This window comes from Felis catus, chromosome C1 (genome assembly GCF_018350175.1).
Source record: "Felis catus isolate Fca126 chromosome C1, F.catus_Fca126_mat1.0, whole genome shotgun sequence".
Taxonomy (NCBI): Eukaryota; Metazoa; Chordata; class Mammalia; order Carnivora; family Felidae; genus Felis; species Felis catus.
The window spans coordinates 85,553,640-85,569,211 of record NC_058375.1 but is presented as its reverse complement, the minus strand read 5'-3'; the positions used below and the strand labels follow the sequence as shown (position 1 = coordinate 85,569,211).

The window sequence follows — 15,572 nt, the reverse complement described above, 5'->3', positions numbered from 1 at the left end:
CACTGTGAGCTCAGAGCCCAATGTAGGGCTCTAACTCATGAACCATGAGATCATGACCTGGGCCGAAGTTGGATGCTTAACCAACTGAGCCACCCAGGCACCTCTACAAGTTCTTTAAGAAATATTAACAGCTGTCTTGAATTCTGTGTGCTTTTTCTCTAGCTTAATATCTATAAACCTCGGGGCACCTGGGTGGCTCAGTCAGTTAAGCATCCAACTTTGGCTCAGGTCATGATCTCACGGTTCATGGCTCTATGCCCCGTGTCAGGCTCTGTGCCTCAGAGCCTGGAGCCTGCTCCGGATTCTGTGTCTCCCTCTCTCTCTGCTGCTCCCCTGCTTGCACTCTGTCTCTCTCTTCCTCAAAATAAACATTAAAAAAAATTTTTTTTAAATCTATAAATCTCAACTCAAGGGAAAAAATCTATATTTTAATGCAGTTTGTAAAATGCTAAAAAGAATTCTGTGCCACACACAGAGAATAGAAATTTGAATATATAGGAAACATGATTTAATAGAAGGATGTGTTTATATAAGTGGCACTAAAACCTTATGTTTTCTTAGAACTTGTAGGAGCAAATATATGGATAAAGAAGAAAAACACTTCAATTTCAAAAAGCTTTTGACAAACTTCCACAACAAAAGTTTGGATTATATATGTGCTATCATCCTAAAGTCAATTTAGTCTGATATCAATACAACTAATTTAGTCTGATATTAATACAGCCATTCCCAGCTCTCTTTTGGTTAATGTTTCCATGATTTTTTTTAGCGTGTGTGTTTGTGTGGTATGTGTGTTTTGTGTATGTTGTGAATGTGTGGTGTTATTGTGTGATGTATGTGTGTTAAATGTGTGATCTTTATGTGACAATAATGTGGTATATGTCTTGAGTTGGTATGTGGTTTATGCATTTTGTGAGTGTTGTGTGTGTGGAGTGTGTTAGTATGTGTAATGTGTATGGTGTGTGTGTTGGGTATGTATGAAGTGTTTTTTTGTGTGTGGTGGTGTATGCAGGGTGTGAGTGTTGTAAGTGCAGTATTTGTGTTTGTGTCTACTCTATGTGTGGTATATGTGTGGTGTGTGTGTTGGGTATGTTTTATGTGTGACTGTGTGGTGTGTATGCCTGGTGTGTAGGTAATATATTTATGTGTGAAATGTGTGTCTATGGTATTACATGTGTGGTGTGTGTGTTGTATGAGTGTTGTGTGTTTCTTGTGTGTTGGTTATATGTATGCTGTGCGTTAGTGAGATACATGTGTTTGTGTCTTTTGTGTGTGTTGTGTGGTTGTTTGTGTAGTATGAGTGGTATATGGGTAGGGCATGTGTGATGTGAGTTTGGTGTCTGGTGGTATGTGTGTAATATATGTGTGGTAAGTGTATATGGTGTAAGTATGGTGATATGTGTTGGGTATATGCTGTTTCTTTTTTCTTTTTTTTTAAATTTTTATTCTAATTCCAGTTAACATGCAGTGTCATGTTAGTTTTAGTTTCAGGTGTGCAAAATAGTGATTCAAAATTACATCTCTCACCTGGTGCTCATCAGGACGAATGCACTCCTTAATCCCTGTCACCTGTTTAACTGATCCCTCCACCCACCCCCCACTCTGGTAACTATCATATTATTCTCTGTAATTAAGTGTCTCTTGGCTTGTGCCTCTGTCTCCCCCCCCCACTTTGCTTATTTGTTTTGTTTCTTAAATTCCACATATGAGCGAAATCATATGGAATTTGTCTTTCTCTGACTGAGTTATTTCACTTAGCATTATGCTTTCTAGCTACATCCATGTTGTTGTAAAAGGCAAGATTTCATTCTTTTTTATGGCTGAATAATATTCCATTATATGTATATACCACAGCATCTTTATTCAATAATCAATGGATACTTGGGCTGCTTCCATATCTTGACTGTTATAAATAGTGCTGCTATAAACATAGGGGTGTATGTATCCCTATGAATTAGTGTTTTTGTATCCTTTGGGTAAATACCCAGTAGTGTGATTGCTGGATAGTAGGGATTCCTATTTTTAACTTTTTGAGGAGACTCCATACTGTTTTCCTCATTGGCTGCACCAGTTTGCATTCCCACCAACAGTGCACAAAGGTTCTTTTTTCTCCAATCCTCACCAGCACCTGTTTTTTCTTGTGTTGTTGATTTTAGCCATCCTGATAGGTGTGAGGTGATACTGCATTGTAGTTTTGATTTGCGTATCCCTGATGGTAGGTGTTCACGAGCATCTTATCATGTGTCTGTTGGCCATCTGGATGTCTTTGAGAAATGTCTGTTCATGTCTTCTGCCCATTTTTTAATTGAATTATTTGTTTTTTAGGTTTTGAGTTTTATAAGTTCTTTATACATTTTGGATACTAACCCTTTATTGCATATGTCATTTACAAATATCCTCTCCCATTCAGTATGTTGTCTTTTAGTTTTGTTGGTTTTTTTCCTTCACTATGCAGAAAGCTTTTTATTTGGATGTAGTACCGATAGTTTACTTTTGTTTCCCTTGCCTCAGGGACATATCTAGAAAGAAGTTGCAATGGCCTATGTTAAAGAAATAACTGCCTGTGTTCTCTTCTAGGATTTTTATGGTTTCAGGCCTCACATTTTGGTCTTTAATCCATTTTGAGTTTGTTTTTCTGTATAGTGTAAGAAAGTGGTCCAGTTTCCTTCTTTTGCATATACCTGTCCAGTGTTCCTAATACCATTTGTTGAAGCAACTGTCTTTTTCCCATTGGATATTCTTTCCTGCTTTGTGAAAGATTAATTGACCACATAATTGTGAATTAATTTCTGGATTATCTTATCTGTTCTATTGATCTATGTGTCTATTTTTGTGCTGGTTGCCATATTGTTTTGGTTACTGCAGCTTTGTAATATAACTTGAAGTCTGAAATTTTGATCCCTACAGCTTTGCTTTTCTTTTTCAAGATTGTTTTGGCTATTCAGGGTCTTTTGTGGTTCCGTACAAATTTTAGGATTATTTGTTTTACTCCTGTGAAAAATGATGTTGGTATTTTGATAGGGATTGCATTAAATATATAGATTGCTTTGAGTTGTGTAGACATTTTAATAATATTCTTCTAATCCATGAGCATGGAATGTCTTCCCATTTCTTTGTACCATCTTCAGTTTCTTTCATCAGTGTTTTATAGTTTTCAGAGTACAGGTCTTTCACCTCTTTGGTTAGGTTTATTCCTAAATATCTTATTATTTTTGGTGCAATTATAAATGAGATTGTTTTCCTAATTTCTCTTTTTGCTGCTTCATTAGTGATGTATAGCAATGGAACAGATTTCTGTACATTGATTTTGTATCCTGTAACTTTACTGAATTCGTTCTTTAATTCTGGCAGTTTTTTGGTAGAGTCTTGGATTTTCTATATATACTATCATGTCATCTGCAAATAGTGTAAGTTTTACTTCTTCCTTACCAATTGGGAGACGCTTTATTTCTCTCTCTCTCTCTCTCTTTTTTTTTTTTTTTTGTCTGATTGCTCTGGCTAGGACTTCCAGTACTATGTTAAATAAAAGTGGTGAGAGTGAACATCCTTATCTTATTCCTGTCCTTAGGGAAAAGCTCTCAGTGTTTCCTCATTAAGGATTATGTTAGCTGTGGGTTTTTCCATATATAGCCTTTATTATGTTGAGGTATGTTCCCTCTAGATCTGCTTTGTTGAGGGTTTTTATCATGAATGGATATTGTACTTTGTCAGATGCTTTTTCTATGTCTATTGAAATGATCATATGGTTCTTGTCTTTTCTCTCATTGATGTGATGTATCATGTTGATTGATTTGTAAATATTGAACCACCCTGGCAACCCAAGAATAAATCCCTCTTGATTGTGTGAGTGATTTTTTAAAAAAAAGTATTGTTAGATTTGGTTTGCTAGTATTTTGTTGAGCATTTTTGCATATATGTTCATCAGGGATATTGGCCTGTACTTCTCTTTTTTAGTGGAGTCTTTATCTGGTTTTGGTATCAGGGTAATGCTGGCCTCATAGAAGGAGTTTAGAAGTTTTCCTCCCTTTTCTATTTTTTGGAATAGTTTGAGAAGAATAGGTATTGATTCTTCTTTAAGTGGCAGAATTTGCCTGTGAAGCCATGTGGTCCTGGGCTTTTGTTTTTTCACTACTGATCCAATTTCTTTGCTGGTTGTCCAAGTTTTCTATTTCTTCCTATTTCAGTTTTGGTAGTTTATATGTTTCTAGGAATTTATCCATTTCTTCCAGGTTGCCCCAATTTGTTGGCAGATTTTTTTTTATAATGTTCTCTTATAATTGTTTGTATTTTTGTGGTGTTGGTTGTTATCTCTCCTCTCTCATTTATTTGAGTCCTTTTTTTTTTCTTGAAAAGTCTGACTGGAGGTTTATCAATTTTATTGTTTTTCTAAAGAATCAGGTCCTGGTTTCATTGATCTGTTCTAGTGGATTTTTTTTTTTTTTTTTTTAGTTTCTATACCATTTTTTTTTCTCTAATATATATCATTTCCTTCCCTCTGCTGGTTTTAGGTTTTGTTTGTTGTTCTTTTTCTAGCTCCTGTCGGTCTAAGATTAGATCATTTATTTGAGATTTTTCTTGCTTCTTGATGTAGCTCTGTATTGCTATAAACTTCCCTCTTAGAACTGCTTTTGCTGCATCCCAAAAGCTTGGACCTTGTGTTTTCCTTTTCATTTATTTCCATGTACTTTGTAAATTTCTTCCTTTATTTCCTGTTTGACCCATTCATGTTATTTAATCTCCATGTATTTGTGGTCATTCCATACTTTTTCTTGTGGTTGACTTCTAGTTTCATAGCATTGTGATCAGAAATGATGCATAGTATGACTTCAGTCTTGAATTTGTCAAGGCTTGTTTTGTGGACTAATATGTTATCTATTCTGGAGAATGTTCTCTGTGCACTTGAAAAGAATGTGTATTCTGCTGTTTTAGGATGGAATGTTCTGAATATATCTGTTAAATACAGCAGTCCAAAGTGTCAATGAAAGCCATTGTTTCCCTATTGATTTTCTGTATAGATGATCTGTCCATTGATATAAGCGGGATGTTAAAGTCCCCTACTATTATTTTATTATTATTGATTAGTTTATGTTTGTTATTAACTGTTTTATGTATTTGGGTGCTTTCATGTTGGGTGCATAAATATTTACAGTTGTTCTATCTTCTTGTTAAATTGTTCCCTTTCTTGTTATGTGATTTCCTTCTTTGTCTCTTGTTAACAGCCTTTGTTTTAAAGTCTATTTTGTCTGACATAAGTATTGCTACTCCAGCCTTCTCTTGACATGCATTTGCATGATAGATGTTTCCGCATCTCCACTTTCAACCTGCAGGTGTCTTTAGGTCTAAAATGAATCTCTTGTAGGCAGGATATAGATGAGTCTTGTTTTTTTATCCATTCTTTCACCCTGTGTCTTTTGATTAGCATATTTAGCCCACTTAACATTCAAAGTAATTATTGATAGATACGTGTTTTTCATCATTTTATTATGTTTTGTGGTTGTTTCTGAAAATTTTCCCTGACCCTTTCTTGTCTTTCTTTCATTGTTTGCTGGTTTTCTTTAGTGATATATTTGGATTTCTTTCTCTTTATCGTTTGCATATTTATTAGTGGTTTTTGATTTGTTATTACCGTTAGGTTTGTATATAACATTTTCTGTGTATAGCAGTCTATATTAAATTAATGGTCATTCGAACACATCCTTCTCTCCTCTGCATGTTTTAAATATATGATGTCATATTTTACAGCCTTTTATTTTGTGAATTCCTTGACTGATTTTTTTATAGAAATATTCATTTTTATGCAAATTGGTGCAGCTGCTCTGGAACACAGTGTGGAGGTTCCTCAGAAAATTAAAAATAGACCTACCCTATGACCCAGCAATAGCACTGCTAGGAATTTACCCAAGGGATACAGGAGTACTGATGCATAGGGGCACTTGTACCCCAATGTTTATAGCAGCACTCTCAACAATAGCCAAATTATGGAAAGAGCCTAAATGTCCATCAACTGATGAATGGATAAAGAAATTGTGGTTTATATACACAATGGAATACTACGTGGCAATGAGAAAAAATGAAATAGGGCCTTTTGTAGCAACGTGGATGGAACTGGAGAGTGTGATGCTAAGTGAAATAAGCCATACAGAGAAAGACAGATACCATATGGTTTCACTCTTATGTGGATCCTGAGAAACTTAACAGGAACCCATGGGGGAGGGGAAGGAAAAAAAAAAAGAGGTTAGAGTGGGAGAGAGCCAAAGCATAAGAGACTCTTAAAAACTGAGAACAAACTGAGGGTTGATGGGGGGTGGGAGGGAGGGGAGGGTGGGTGATGGGTATTGAGGAGGGCACCTTTTGGGATGAGCACTGGGTGTTGTATGGAAACCAATTTGACAATAAATTTCATATATTGAAAAAAATATATTCATTTTTACTGCTTTTGTGTTTCCTGCCTTTATACTGTCACTCTCAGTCTCTCCTTTCCATTCAAAGAGACCCTTTAATTTTTCTTGCAGGGCTGCTTTAGTGGTCATGAACTTGTTTAGTTTTTGTTTGTTTGAAAAACTCCTTATCTCTCCTTCTATTCTGAATGATAGGCTTGTTGGATAGAGTGTTCTTGGCTACAGATTTTTCCCATTCTGTACTTTGAATATACCATGCCACTCTCTTCTGGCTTGGAACTTTCTGCTGGAAAATCCCTTAATAGCCTTATGTATTTTTCCTTATATGTTACTATCTTTTGTCTTACTGCTTTTAAATTTTCTTTATCACTATATTGTTGCCAGTTTGATTACAATATGTCTTGGTATGGATCTGCTTTCGTCTATTTTGATGGGGGTTCTCTGTGCCTTCTGGATCTGGATATCTGTTTCCATCCCCAGATTAGAGAATTTTTCAGATATTATTTCTCCAAATTTTTTGCCCCCTTTTCTCTCTTCTTCTGGCACTCCTATAATATGAATGTTATTATGTTTGATGGAGTCACTGATTTCCCTAAGTCTGTTGTCATTTTGTATAATTCTTTTTTCACTCTTTGTTCAGCTTGATTACTTTCCATTACTGTGTCTTCTAGATCATTAATTCATTTTTCCACTTCTTCCAGCCTGCTGTACATTGCACTAAATGTATATCTAATCTTGCTCTTTATCTCTGACTGGTTCTTTTTATTTCTTTTCTCAAATCCAATGAATATTTTTATGATTATTGCTTGAAACACTCCATCAGGCATGTTACTTGTATCTCTTTTGCTTAGATCTCCAGCCATGGCTTTTTTTCCGGCTCTTTCCTTTGGGTCAGATTTCTCTGTCTTCACATGTTGTTTAAGTTTCTGTGCCTGTTTCTTTGTGTTAGGAAAGTCAGCTACATCTCCTGTTCTTGAGGGTAATGGCGTTATGAAGAAGAGGTCCTGTAGTGACCTGCCATGTAGTGTCCCCTATTCCACAGGGCCTAGTGCTTCTGGGGTTTCTTCAATGTGTATGGAATGTTCTCTGCTGTTCTTTTCTGGCCACTTTGTCCTTCAGGCTAATTGTCTGCCGAGACTCTGTTTGACTGTTGTGGGCAGACTTTGGTCTCTGGCCTGACTGTGGTATGTTTTAATTAGGTGTGCTCTGGTCTGCTTGTAAAATGACACCTGTTGCCACCACTGCTGGAACTGAGGCTTTGCAAAACTCCCAAATTGGGACACACAGTGGTAGTAGGGGTTTGGGCCAGTTTTCTGGGGGATGGGTCCCACTGTGCTGGGACTGAGGCAAGCATGACAAAGAAGGGTGGTTCCATTGGAGCGTGGAGTAGGAGATGTGGGACTTGCTGTAAGTAAGCTAAGTTATGAGTGTCAGCACTGCTCTGCCTCCTGCAGGTGGTCTTGTGTTTTTGCTGGGTGGAGGTGGGGATGGCACCGTCAATTCCTTTGTTTCTGGAGGGTTCTATATGTGAATGCTGCCTCTCTGGGACATACTCTGAGATGACCAAATAACCTCCCCACCTTGTGACCCAGGTGCTCTTGAGATCACTGTTTGCACGCTGTATTTCTGCAGGCTGCTTGCCCTGCCTTCTCTCTAACAGCAGTCCCAATGCCTTCAGACTCTGTCTGAGCTAAGCCTGCTGACCTTTAAAGCTCTAGGCTTTACGCCCCTCTGGTTGCAGGAAGTACAAAAATTCAGCCCATCTCGCTTTCCAAACCAATTGCTATGGGAATCAGTTTTATCCATGCACTCCCCTGTGTGCTAATCTGTCTCTCACCCTTCTCTGCCACTGTGGCTCCCTCCTTCCTGCAATGGCTGATCTATTTCTCTCCCAACCCATGACTCTACACATCCTACCTTCATCGATGTGGCCTCTTCTCTACCTGTAAGTTATGGAGTTTGTTCTATCAGTCTTCAGATTGATTTCTGGGGTATTTAGGATGATTTAATAGTTATCTAATTGTATTTGTGGGACAAGGTGAGCCTAGGGTGTTCCTGCTCCACCACCATCTTCCCCTCCTGCATGATATTTTTTTGTGTGTCCTTTTACTTTCAACCTATTTGTGTCTCTTGTAGATGGCACATGGTGAAATCATCTTTTGAAATCCATTTTTCCAATTTATGCCTTTTATTGGCATGTTTAAGCCACTTACATATAATGTAATTATGGATAAGGTAAGATTCACATCTGCCATTTGCTGTTTGTTTTCTGTATGTTTTATGTGCTTTTTCTTTATGTATTTCTCCATTACTGCCTTCATTTGTGATAAATCGATATTTCTACTGTACCATTTTAATTTCCTTGTTTCTTTTACTATATATAATTTTTAGTTACTTTCCTAGTGCTTGCCCTGTGGCTTAATAAAAAACAATGTAGGGGTGCCTGGGTGGTGCAGTTGGTTAAGTGTCTGACTTCGGCTCAGGTCATGATCTTACCATTTATGGGTTTGAGCCCCGCGTCGGGCTCTGTGCTGACAGCTCAGAGCCTGGAGCCTGCTTCAGATTCTGTGTCTTCCTCTCTCTCTGCTCCTCCTCTGTCTCTGTCTCTCAAAAATGAATAAACATTAAAAAAAATTTTTTTTAAACAATGTAATTTGGGTTAATACCAACTTAGTTTAAATAGTGCATTAAAAACATTGCTCCAATATAGATTTTTCCTTTTCCCCTCCCTTTTGCTATTAGTGTCTTATGTATTATGTAGTTAAACATTATAAGCCCATCAATAATTTTTTTTTAATTTATATTTTAGTTAACATACAGTGCAATATTGATTTCAGGAGTAGAATTCAGTGATTCATCACTTATATACAACACCCAGTGCTCATTACAACAAGTGCCCTTCTTGGTACACATCACCCATCTAGCACATCTCCCACCCACCTCCCTCCATCAACCCTTAGTTTGTTCTCTATCAGTAAGAGTCTCCCTTTCTTTTCTCCCTCCACCCCCTGCCTTCCCAAATGTTCTTCTGTTCTGTTTCTTGAATTACAAATATGAGTGAAATCATAGAATATTTGTCTTTCTCTGATTGACTTACTTCTCTTAGCATAATACATTCTAGCTCCATCCATGACATTGCAAATGGCAAGATTTCACTTTTTGGATGACTGATATTCAGTTGTATATATTTGGGCTCTCTCCATAGTTTGGCTATTGCTGATAATGCTGCTATAAATATTAGGGTGCATGTACCCCATCAAATCTGTATCTTTGTATCCTTTGGGTAAATACCTAATAGTGCAATTGCTGGATCATAGGATAGTTCTATTTTTAGTTTCTTGAGGAATATCCATAATGTTCTCCAGAGTGGCGGCACCAGTTTGCATTCCCACTAACAGTGCAAGAGGCTTCCCCTTTCTCTGCATCTTCAACACCTGTTGTATCTTGTGTTGTTAATTTTAGCCATCTGACAGATGTGAGGTGGTATCTTATCGTGGTTTTGATTTCTATTTCCCTAATGATGAGTGATGTTGAAAATCTTTTCATGTGTCTGTTAGCCCTCTGGATGTCTTCTTTGGAAAAGTGTCTATTCATGTATTCTGCTGGTTTCTTAACTGGTTTGTTTGTTTTTTGCGTGTTGAGTTTGATAAATTCTTTATAGATTTTAGTTACTAACCCTTTATCAAATATGTCATTTGCCAATGTCTTTCCCGTTGTGTAGGCTGTCTTTTAGTTTTGCTGTTTGTTTCTTTCACTGTGCAACTTTTTATCTTGATGAAGTACCAGTAGTTCACGTTTGCTTTTGTTTCTCTGGCCTTTGGTGACATGTCTAGTAAGAACATGGAACAGCCGAGCTCAAAGAGGTTGCTATCTGTGTTCTCCTCTAGGAGTTTGATGGTTTTTTGTTTCATATTTAGGTCTTTCATCCATTTTGAATTTATTTTTATGTATGGTGTAAGAAAGTGGTCCAGTTTCATTCTTCTGCATGTTGCTGTCCAGTTTTCCCAATATCATTTGTTGAAGACTGTCTTTTTTCCATTGGATATTCTTTCTTCCTTTGTCGAAGATGAGTTGACCATATAGTTGTAGGTCCATTTTTGGGTTTTCTGTTCTGTTCCATTGATTTATGTGTCTGTTTTTGTGCCAGTACCATCCTGTCTTAATGACTACAGCTTTGTAATATAGCTTGAAATCTGGAATTGTGATGCCTCCAAGTTTTGTTTTTCTTTTTCAGGATTGCTTTGGCTATCTGGGATCTTTTGTGGTTCCCTACACATTTTAGGATTGTTTGATCTAGCTCTGCAAAGAGTATGGTGGTATTTTGATAAGGATTAAATGTGTAGATTGCTTTGGGTAGTATAGACATGTTAACAGTGTTCTTCCAATCCATGAGCGTGGAATGCTTTTCCATTTCTTTGTGTCCTCTTCAGTATCTTTTATAAATCTTCTATAGTTTTCAGAGTACAGATTTTTTACCTCTTTAGTTAGGTTTATTTCTAGGTATCTTAATATTTTTGACACAATTATAAATGGGATTGGTTCCTTGATTTCTTTTCCTGTTGCTTTATTATTGGTGTATAGAAATGCAACAGATTTCTACACATTGATTTTATATCCTGCAACTTTGCTGAATTCATGTATTAGTTCTAGCAATTTTTTTGATCGACTCTTTGGGGTTTTCTACATAGAACACCAATAGTTTTTTTTTTTATTTTTACTTTTTTTAAGTTTTAAAACTTTAATAAGTTTAATGTTGGAACTGTATGTTTCCATACCAATTGGCACAATTTACATCAAGTTTTACACTTATTCATTTTTGCAAAGACATCATATACACAAAGATACATATTCAGTAACTGGGAAGTCATAAAACTTCTAATCTAGACTTTCAGGTTTGTCCAATCATGATACTTCTAATAAGGATCATCAGCATACCAGTTTCGCCTCTTCCAAAAAGATGTTGTCATTTTTATCTAAGAGCTTACTCTGGGTTTTATTGCAGAACACGAATTCCCTCAAGCGCCTTTTTCTTGCAGTTGTCTTTTTCCATAATTTTTTCTTATAACCAGCCTTCCTCCTTAGCCACAGGCCAGAATGAAGTCGAAGAAACCTGTAGATGACACCTTTCACAGTCTTTCTCTTCCCTTTCCGTGAACTGAAGTATGTTATGGTTCTGACTGGTAGCTTGAGGACATTTGGAAGCAAGGGGGCCGCTCTATTGAGGATTGCTGCAGTATGTCCACATGTCAGGTTTCTGACAGACGTGGCAAGTCTGGGAGCAGAGGAAACAACTGGTGTCTGCAGAGAACTAAAATGCCGGGTGGACAGTGCAGAACTAAGACAGGCATTCTTGACACCGTTTTGACAGGCTGAAGACACCAAAATATTCAGGGGCCGTAAGACCCCTGATGCAGCTCTGAAGGCACGGGCAAAGGCAGAGGCCGCCATCTTGCCATCCCCAAACACCAATAGTTTTTAAAGTATTGCTTTATACACTTGTCTTGTAAATGAGATAGAATTAAAACGGGCACAAACAAAATATCACAGCTTGCATATTTACCTATGTAATTACCTTTATTGATATTCTTTATTTCTTTATGTGAATTTGAGTTGCTATTGTCCTTTTATTTCAGCCTGAAGGACTGCTTTTAGCATTTCTTGTAGGGCAAGTGTACTAGGAACAAATTTTGTTTTCATTTATTTGGGAGTGTATTCATTTCTCCTTCATTTTTGAAAGATAGTTTCGTAGATATAAGATGCTTGACTGTCTTTTTTTTCTTTTAGCACATTGAATGTATCATTCAACTACCTTTTGGTCTCCATGGTTCTGACTAGAAGCCATCTGTTAATCTTATAAGAGTTCCTGTACTTGATGAATGTGGTTTTCTCTTGCTGATTTTAAGATTCTCTCTTTGTCTTTTAGCAGTTTGATTATGATGTGCCTAGGTGTGGCTCTTTTAAATTTGTCCTATTTGGAGTTTGTTGAGATTCTTGCATGTGTACGTTAGTGTTTTCATCAAGTTTAGGAAGTTTTTAGTCATTATATCTTCAAAGATTCTATCTCTTTATTGATATTCTTTATTTGGTGAGAGACACCATTTTCTCCTGTGTCCTTCTAATTGTTTAGATATGGTTTCCTTTAGTTCTTTGAATATTTAATTGTCGATTTAATTTAACTTTTATTAAAGTTAATTAGTAACATTATTATTATTTTTTAAAGTTTATCTATTTTGAGAGAGAGAGGGAGGGAGAGAATGTGCATGAATGGGGGAGGCTCCATGCTGTCAGTGCACAGCCCAATGCGGGGCTTGATCCTACAAACTGTGAGATCATGACCTGAGCCAAAATCAAGATTTGGACAGTTAATTGATTGAGCCACCCAGGTGCCCCATAATATTAATTATTGTTAATTAACATCTTGGCATCTTCAGGGATGGTTTCTGTTGACCACTTTTTCCCTCCTGTGCATGTGCCATACTTTTCCATTTCTTTACATGTCTTGTAATTTTATGTTGAAAACTGGATATTTTACATAAAATAATGTGGCAAATCTGTGGTAAGATGTATGGACATCTCATTACCCAGATCTTCCTTTTAGAACCTCTTGTTTGCCTCAACTTTTTCACTGCCTCAGCCAGTCAAGATTTTAGACAATTGCTATGGACTGTTTCTCAGCAAACACCCTGAGAAAGCTGAGTCAGATCAAACAAGAACAAGCTCTGTGAGTGGCATTTTTTCAGAAAGCTGCCCAATGAGTCAAATAGTAAGTGTTCTCTGGGAGTATCGCTTTTTGTGGAACTCCAGACTTGGGTCTGCCCTTGCTATGGCTGTAAGACTGCTGATTTTTTTTTCTTTTTTTTTTTTCTCTTTTTTTAATGTTTATTTATTTTTTAGAGAGAGCACGAGAAGGCAAGGGGCAGAGAGAGAGGGAGACACAGAATCTGAGGCAGCTCCAGGCTCTGAGCTGTCAGCACAGATCCTGTTGTGGGGCTCAAACTCACAAACCGCGAGATCATGACCTAAGCCGAAGTCAGATGCTCAACCGACTGAGCCACCCAGGCATCCCTGGCTGTAAGGCTGTTGATTTTCACAACTAATGCTGAGCTGGGGAAAGGAGAATGAGAATAGAACAAGTTAAAATAATAAAACTAGCTGTTTTTAATGAGGTTCAGCCAGTTTTCCTGAATAAGTCTTTCTTGGTTGTCACAGGCCTTACTGTAATTTCTAGAAATCTGAAAAAGTCAATTTTTAACAACTTCTCCAAGTATCCTTGTTGCATTTATAGAATGGCAGAATCCTGGAGGTCCTTAGCCCACCATTCTAGAAGTGTAAGTTTTCTATATGTGCTTTTAAACCTAGTTTCTATGTCAAGGGTGATGTTTTATTATGGACTAAGAACTGGTTAAGACAGGAAGACAAGGAATAAGAATGACTGAGCAATTATCTTAATGAAGAATTGATGGTACTGAGACAGAAATGTGCTAGACACATCAAGAATGGTATTAGAATCAAAGTTATATGTTGAATTTCAGATTTGGTGCCATTCCTTCTATTCTGTTTGCTGAATAAGAGTATCTAGAAGAGCCTCATAAAGCATACCTAAGATGATTAAGGAGGAAAAGAGACTCATATACAAGGACATATTAAAATAATTGTAGAAACAAAGATTGAGAGAACTCAATCCAAAATTCATGAAATTACAAAGAATATGCGTTAGGGATATCAATTTTTGGACTTAATTATAGAAATAATAGGCATCTCTTAAAGTTTGGTAAAGGCTAATATAAAATAATGAAAGGAAATAACATTTTTAAAACATTTTTAGAACTGCTTCCAAGAATTGGGTGTGGCATAACCCCTGAAAAGTAATTAAATTTTTGGATTATAGATCTATAGATGGTTTTTAAAGTTTTAGTATTTCTTGAGGATACATTAAAGAGACTCTGGAAGCCTTTATAGTCTTTTCTGAAACATTCTTTGGTGCACATCTGGGACTAATTGCTGTGCTAGATGGATACCAATCTAATTCAGTGTAGCATGTAACATTGTTAGGATGATTAGTATTATATACTTACAATTGGTCATGTAAAAGTGTTTTGTGTCTTTTTCTTTTAGGTATGTAAAAGAAGGAGATACAGTGTCTCAGTTTGATAGCATCTGTGAAGTTCAAAGTGATAAAGCTTCTGTTACTATCACTAGTCGTTATGATGGAGTCATTAAAAAACTGTATTATAATCTAGACGATATTGCCTATGTGGGAAAGCCATTAGTAGACATAGAAACGGAAGCTTTAAAAGGTATTGTAAATGTGTTCATCTGTTTTGCCAAATTGATTACTGTTGTCCTTTTGTCATTGGTACCAATTAAAAGAGATGTTTACTTTTAATAACTTACAGGGTTTAATTTGGTGGTTTGAAGCTGTAATCAGGAAAATAGAAAAGATCTTCTGCGATGAATGATTATCTTTTGACCAGTTACCATGTTAGAAATGTACACATTAACACTGAATTTATCTGGGGGCCTGCCTTCTGGAAACCTTAGTATTCAAAGAACTGATGGGCTTTCTCAGGAATTAAAGATTCAGGCCCTGAACACTAGTCACTAATAACAAAAACTGGAGTATGCAAAAGATTAAATATAACATAATAAGATTGTTGTATTTTCCACTGATTCAAAAACAAAAACACTTTCTTGGGGCACCTGGCTGGCTCTGTCAATGGAGCATGCAACTCTTGATCTTGGGGTTGTGAGTTCGAGCCCCTCTTTGGGGATAGAGATTACTAAAAAAAACAAAAAAGAAATATTAAAAAAAGTACTATCATTAGTAATGGTTATGAAGGCCAAACTTCTGGAAGGGAAGTGGAAGAGAAAGGAAGGAAAATCATAATGAAAAGTGAAGAAACTAGCATTTAGAAAAAGCAACAACCATGGAACTTATAAGCAGTAGATGTCCTGACAAAAGCGAATTCCTTGTGAAAATATTGCAGAGGAAAGCTAAAACAGTGGGCTCTCCTGGTATTGGCAGACAGCTAGATGGCTGTCTACCTCGGAAGTTCCTTATGGCATTGTTGTGATACGTTAAAGTTATGTCATCTAGGAAACAGCTCTGCTATGGGGGATGCGGGGATGGGGCTGGAGGTGGCTTAAGTTTTGTGATGTAGTCCTAAGCCAGCA

General features: G+C 36.8%; 2 protein-coding genes across 3 annotated transcripts in view; one reads left to right on the top strand and one right to left on the bottom strand.

Moving 5' to 3' along the window:
* The window catches only part of DBT (dihydrolipoamide branched chain transacylase E2), a 54,525-nt gene that overhangs the window by 11,849 nt on the left and 27,104 nt on the right, over positions 1-15,572 (top strand). For both annotated transcript variants that reach the window (XM_003990364.6, XM_045036276.1), the window contains exon 4: positions 14,514-14,695. In XM_003990364.6, the coding sequence (XP_003990413.2) occupies positions 14,514-14,695 (182 nt within the window). The remainder of the gene's footprint in view (positions 1-14,513; positions 14,696-15,572) is intronic.
* Positions 11,325-11,860, bottom strand: LOC101087855 (39S ribosomal protein L35, mitochondrial-like). Its single transcript, XM_045036277.1, has one exon. The coding sequence runs from the start codon at positions 11,844-11,846 to the stop codon at positions 11,325-11,327; it is 522 nt and encodes a 173-aa protein (XP_044892212.1). The 5' UTR covers positions 11,847-11,860.

What these genes read in the sequence shown, in the direction of transcription:
- LOC101087855 (XM_045036277.1), bottom strand. Translation starts at nt 11,846, where the DNA reads ATGGCGGCCTCTGCCTTTGCCCGTGCCTTCAGAGCTGCATCAGGGGTC.